We start from the raw sequence: 6,520 nt of genomic DNA on the forward strand, positions 1-6,520 counted from the left end.
TATTTTAAGTTGTTTGTTTAAAATGGAAAACACGTGTATGTGAAAACCTGGTACGTAACACTCCATTTCCAAACGCTGGTTTCTGGGCTCTGCTCTCGTCTGGGGGTCATCTGTCCCCTGAGCCAGCACCACAGCATCTTGACCTCTGCAACCGCACGTGAAGACCGTGGTTGGCGGAGCATCTCTCCCCTCGGACTCTTCTTCAGAACCGTCCTGGCGATTTTCGGCCCTCTGTTTTGCTTTTCCGTGTAAATTTTAAAATCAGCTGTGGCTACGTCACTCTCTAATCTAATGTGGGGAGAACTGACATTTCATGATGCTGACCCCCGCCCCACGTGTGTAGGTTACCAGCTAACAGCCTTCCACCACCGTCCACACACACACCTTGGTAAATTTAGGTCCAGATACTTCATCATTGTTACTGCTCTGAAACATTGTTTCATAATAGCAAAAAAACTTTTATAAGTCCTTGTTTGGTGTGGAGAAATTCGATTTTTTGTCTGCTGATGTCACGTGTCTAGCCACGTTGCCAACTTTCTAATCTGTCTATTGAGCCTCTTGCCTTTCTGAGCAGGAGCACCATCTTTGAGGGGTAGCCTTATCCTTTCCTCCCGAGTCGCTGCTCCGGCCAGGACCGTCACATGATCAACGGGAGCGGTGGTCGCGGCCGCCCCCATTCCACTCCTTATTTTACAGGGAACGTTTCCAAGGCCCCTTTGAGAATGCTGTTCTGTAGTTTCTGAGAGGCACCCTTTATTGAGATAAGAAAACTCCCCTCCATTGCTATTCTGCTAAGAGTTTATCATAAATTTTGGGGGGACACCTATCTCCAGGTGACCTTTCCCTTTTAACCCGTTAGGGCGGTCACAGTGATCGCGTGTGCCGGGTCTCACTCTAGCCCTCAGCTTCACGCCAGCACCGTGAGGGGGACGGCACGATGGCTTTGTGGGAGGGACAGTGGAAGGCCTATTCAGACTTTATTCTACTTTCTCCAGTTTTCATAAGTTATATTTTACTTCATCTTTATTTTTCTTGTTTTAAATTTCTACTTTGGGGCCTGTTTCCCAACATGCATAAACACTGGCCGATAGACGTGTACGGTAACTGAACATGCTTATTTTGGAGGTTCCCTTTGAAGTCCCTCTTTCCTGTTTGGATAAGCACTTTTGGAAAAGTCGAGACCACTGCTCTACCTGCGTGACCACTTCCGTAGCCTGCCCCGCAGTGGGTAAAACGCGCCCTTAGGTTTTATCGGTCACTGCGTGTAATGAACGCCACTCCTAAATCTGCTCCAGGCAGAGGGAGGCGACGCCGGGGCGCACGGGGCGTCTCCCTGGGTGGCGTCCCCGCCCTGCGCACAGGGCCACCCCGTGCCACGCGCGGGCTCTCACTCACAGCTGCGGGAATGCTCCTTGGAGAGCAGGTAGCCGGCCAGGGGTGGCGTGTAGGTCAGGCACTGCACGGTGGAGTTGAGGAAGCACGTGTTGCCCAGGTTGTGCAGACCGGCTCCCACGCGGTACACGCGCTCCCACTTCAGGGACAGCCGCTCCAGGGGGAAGAGCACTTTCTGTGGGGCGGGGACGCCATCGCCCCTGCTCTCGTTCACGTGCTCGCCGCCTGAGAGAAAGGGGCAGGGGGGCAAGGCGGACGACGTGAGTCTACACGCAGCCAGGTGACAGGGAGCGGCCGCTGGCTCGCGTGCTTGGCGGGCACCCGCTCAGGACACGGCACGGAAGGACACCTGCTGCCCTTGCACTGGCGGTTCCCAGGAAGCCCGGCAGGAAGCCCGTCACCCCGCAGCCCGCTCCACTCTCTCTCGTTTCCAAGTCCCGCTGCTGATCCTATGAAACACACACGTGCCAAAGACACCTAAGGATGCAGCTCTCTGACCAACCCCATATCGTTACTTCGACAACTGAAGTCCACGGACCCCAGAAAAAGCTCACACTTGACCGCATTCTGGTTTTGCCCCAGCTAATCGTTCAACGTTTCGCCCGCCCACTTGGTGACCACACGGCGAGGCCCTTTCCGCCAGCGAGCCGGGAGCCCGTACCCGGTCTCCTGGCCTGGGGCTCATCCCCGCCCCTGTGGCGGCCGGCTCCCTCCACTCTAGGGTTCAGCAGCACATATTTGCTCTTCAAGGACTCCAGCTGATAGGAGAAGCTCTTGCTGGCAGGCTCGAACTCGATCTTCTGCAAAAGGACCTTCTTGGCGGAGGCGGCCAGCAGCTTCCCCAGCTCTCCATCGTCGGCCGAGTCCTTGCGGCTGGGCTTCAGGGCCTCCTTTAACTTATCGACTATTGGCATGGTGCATCACTGTGGGGACGAGAAGGGACAGAGAGTGACGGGAACCGGGTCCCAGAACAATGCACCGCTCCTTTAAAAAACCCCTGTGCTCATTCATTACGGAGGGGCGCCGCTGTAAAACCTTCTCCGGATCGGCGGCCAACCCTGCAAAGCAAGTGTGAAATACTAAAAAAAACTCAGGATGAGGATTTAAAAAATCTCAACAGTAAGCGCTCAGACGCAGCAGAGTCCGCGCTTCTCCCAAAGACCAGGGGCCGTGAGCAGTGCCAGACGGCAGCCGAGACACAGGTCGGCCCGCGGCATGCACCTCTCCTACGGGACTGCGGGCGCTGTGCTGGTGCGATTTTAGTCCGAAGGTGACCACGTGATCCTAACGTCTGCTCAAAACCGGGGAAATGCCGATGCTCGGAACACACGCTGGTCACACACACGAATCCATGTCACAAAGGAGGCAGTGCAGCCAGAGGAGAAGCGGGCGTCTGTCCCGGACCCCACTCCCCAAACCGAAAGCCACGGGCTGCACGTGACTGCCGAGCACGAGGACGAGGCTGGTCCAGACTGCGGCGTGCTGGAAACGCGGGACTCACGCCAGATTTCAGAGGCTTAGTATGAGGACTTTAAAAATCTCAATAGTTTTTAGATGGGTTACGAGCTGAAATATTTCACATATATTGGGGTGAATAAAATAGATTGTGAAAATTAATTTCTTCCGCTTTTTATTTTTTAACGTGGCTACCGTGACATTTTAAATTACATTTGTGGCTCGCGTTACTGGACAGTGCATGTGCAGATTACTTTTAACAGGGAGGGAGACGAGAGAGGACAGGGACAGGACGAGACACCTGAACTTGAGCAAAGCGGGGAAGTGGCAGCTCTGGGCTCTGGAGCGCGGCAGGCCTGAGCTGTTCCATCAGCTACTGGCTGTACGCAAACGCCACAGACAATCACTGTGACTGTCACAGGTCTCCTGTTCTCTGTAAAATACGGACAGAAACAGCCGAAGGTGGCTGAGAAGTCGATGGTTGTGAAATTAAGGGGGCGGGAGCACTGGGTGGTGCTGGGTGCTGGCTACAGGGCCGAGGCTGGGGGTGCAGAGCAGAATCTGCAACCAGCAGGAAACCCCCATCCCCTCTGCCCGCGACACTGTCTCTACCTCTTCTCTTCCCCACCCACTGCCAAAGCTCAAGGACTATTTGAGTCACAGTTAGAAAACCAGGTTCCTTAAACGGCTCGCTCTTATCAGAAAAACAGTGACTCCCTTGGGTATCCAGCATCCAGCCTGCCACAGGAGAACCAACTAGTCAGCTGTCCCCCAGACCCCTGCTCTAGTGAACGGACCACCTCTGGCACCTCTTCTTAAACCCAATTTATTGTTATGAAGCATCTAATGCCATACATAGATCAAGCTTCTTTGTCTATAAAAATGTCTGTAAAGAACAGAAACGTAAACTTTATTTTTAAAAAGCGAGCACGAGTTCTTCGACTTGAGAATGCAAAAGCACCTCTCCCGGGAGAAATTACCTACGCGTTCTCGCCGCTGCACACTCACTGCCGGGCCACGTGCAGGTGACCGGCAGGAATGAACGGAAGCGCAGAAGCCCGCACGGCTCACCTGGGACGTGGGGACTTGGGTGCAGGGCTGCTGCAGCATGGGGTCGCGTTCCTGGTCAGACCGCGTGGGTGTGGCCCGAGAGGTCACCAAAGCCGAGAGCGTGTCGTCCAGAATGGGTGTCAAACCTGTGGGGTGAACAGAGCACCATGTGAGGCCAGCTCTCCTCCCGCGGTCTCATCGGCCCCACTCTGCCGGGAGCAGCCGGCGTTAAGGCCGAAAATACGGACAGTGCGCTTCTGGGAAGAGCTGGGAGGAGACTGAGCTAATTAGCTACAAATTATTGCAACGGGCATGACATGAAAACACGGCCGTGTGCCCTGCAACCGAACCTTCACGCCAGTGACAAAGCCGGTGAACAGAAGTCTCCCCACACTCCCCAGTCGACGCCAGCCCCAAGTGCACTCCGAAGAGTAAGAGGCAACTGATGATCTCCGACTTTCAGATTTCACAAACCAGTAAAACTCCCCCAAGGGGAGTTTTAAACTCCTCCGAGGGAGCAATAAAAGCTGCCAAATTTTCACTTTGCTCAGCGTGGACTCGTGTCTTTGATTACCACCCACAATCACTATGACGACATAAAATTCAAGTACTTGAAAACTTTTTGCTGTGACAATGTTCAACATACACAACGTGGAGAGAACGACCCCGCGATCCACACCGTTCCCTCTGCGGGGCCAGAGCTCTCCATGCGGGATCGAGCTGCACACTTCACAGCAAGTGTCAGATACCACGTGTCTGACACCCGCAAGTAAAAGCTCATCAACACCCAAACAACAACAAAACTCCCTACGATGGCGCCGCTGTAGCAAGACTCACCTCGCTGTGGACAAGTGAGGACGTGGGCCCACGGGAGAGTGTGTGGGGACCCGGCAGACAGGGGATAAACAGAACTTGGGACAGTTAACCCAAGTTAATTCAAGATACGTAACTTATATAATACCTATCCCATAGCCCACCCCTCCACGTGGAGTCGGACATTTGAACATAATTTCTCCTGCTCTGATAGAGATCAACCTCTGTGTCACCAATTTCACCTGAAATATTAAGCAGTAACCTAAAAATGATTTCTCTCTGAGGTGGAGAAATCCAAAGAAAAATGGCCTTGCATCGTCGGCAAGCCCTTGACATCCTCACTTGATAACACACTCTTCAAGACCAGAAGGATGCTCTCTCCATTCTATTCCTCATGGTCCAGGTGAGAGGCTCCACCTAGCCATGTATTTTTCTGTCTCCAAGAGTGCTCAAACATAGGTTCCTCAAAACGAATACCATTCCATTCAGGCGCTTTCTCTTTCCCTCCTCCCTTTTCCAAGATAAACTGCACCAAAGACTCACAGGGTCAACCACGTGCTGAGGGGAGGAGCCTCAGATGGACAGAGCTGGGGCCCCCGGAGGTGCTTTTAGAGGGGGGCCTCCGGGCTCTTCCGCAGCGCTGAGTCCCCAGCCAGGAGAGAGGAAACTGAGCGTGCCCTCCTTGGAGACCTATTCACGGCATCCCTTAGAGAAAGTCTGTTTTAGGACGCTACTCTGGCTCCTAAGACCCCGGGGTGGGGGGACGGAACAGCGCCCGACAAAAGCCAACGGGCATTTAAAAAACTCACATCTTGTACCCGGTTACCTACTCACATCGACCACGACCGTGACAATGACCATGAGGGAAGTTACCTTCTCCAGGAGTGAGCCTTTCCCACAGCGCTTACTAAAAGGAAACACCGGAGCTCAGCTCCGGTCCCAAACAGAACACTCTGTTCCTGATTAGGCCATTCCAGAGAAAGTCTGGCTCCTGCGTAAAGGAGGCTTCTGTGCGTAACGACTGCACCCAACATCCACACAGACCCTCCGCGGCCTGGGCTCCCGTAGGGCAGCTCTCCTCTCCACCGCCGGTCGGGGTTCGCGGGGGGCAGCAGAGCGGACCTAGGACAGGTCAGAGCGCACTCTCCCCGGGCCTCCCCGTGGACCCGTGGACCCACGGCAGACGGCGCGGCCCCGGGCCCTCCTCGCGGACCCCCGAGCCGCTCGCGTGCTCTTAAGCCCTCCCGGTGAACCCCGGAGCCCTACGGACACGCGCCCACGTTTCCCTGGAGCGCCCCGGGGTGCGCCCGCGTCCAGCCGCACCTTCCCGCTTCCCAGGCCCGGCGCAAGCCCTCCCCGCGGCTGGACGCGAAGCCTTCTCCTGGGCAGCGCGCCGTCCAGACCCGGCCCCAGCCTACCGGGTCCCGGCCGGCCCGCTGCAGCCCGCGGCGCTGGCGTCTGTTCGGCCCGGGCCCCGCACACTCACCATCCGGGCCCTCGGCGCCTCACACACGTGTCACGGCGACACTTAAAGGCGCCGCGGCCAAAGGCCGGAGCTGCGGAACTCATAAAGGCCCCTGCGGCTTTAAGAGGCGGGCCCGGCTCCGGCCCTACTCTCTGGGCCCGCCCACAGCTCCTTTACGCGCCGGAAACGTCACCTCCAGCCCGCGGCCCCGCCAGCTTACGCGATGACGCAAACACGCAGAGCCGGAGACGCCCCGCCCCCTGGGCCGGCGCCGGGCCAGTTCCTGCAGAGCACGTGGGGCGCGCACTTCCGTCCGGCGCGCGGGGTGCCGGCGGTCGGCGCACC

The 6,520-nt window shown here is 56.3% G+C and overlaps 1 protein-coding gene across 4 annotated transcripts in view; it reads right to left on the reverse strand.

The window, feature by feature from the left end:
• The window catches only part of USP36 (ubiquitin specific peptidase 36), a 27,239-nt gene extending 20,962 nt beyond the window's left edge, over positions 1 to 6,277 (reverse strand). Inside the window, exons 1-4 of one of the 4 annotated variants that reach the window (XM_011362040.2) lie at positions 6,197 to 6,277; positions 3,919 to 4,043; positions 2,054 to 2,315; positions 1,396 to 1,617 (exon numbers count right to left, since the gene is read on the reverse strand). In XM_011362040.2, the coding sequence (XP_011360342.1) occupies positions 1,396 to 1,617; positions 2,054 to 2,306 (475 nt within the window). In that variant the 5' untranslated portion in view covers positions 2,307 to 2,315; positions 3,919 to 4,043; positions 6,197 to 6,277. Of the gene's footprint in view, positions 1 to 1,395; positions 1,618 to 2,053; positions 2,316 to 3,918; positions 4,044 to 4,734; positions 5,868 to 6,033; positions 6,059 to 6,128 lie in introns of those variants that run through there. The other 3 variants (XM_011362039.2, XM_011362041.2, XM_023531759.1) reach the window with 3 other exon arrangements.
• Positions 6,278 to 6,520: the final 243 nt, after the last annotated feature.

This window comes from Pteropus vampyrus, unplaced genomic scaffold, assembly GCF_000151845.1.
Source record: "Pteropus vampyrus isolate Shadow unplaced genomic scaffold, Pvam_2.0 Scaffold72, whole genome shotgun sequence".
Classification (NCBI taxonomy): Eukaryota; Metazoa; Chordata; class Mammalia; order Chiroptera; family Pteropodidae; genus Pteropus; species Pteropus vampyrus.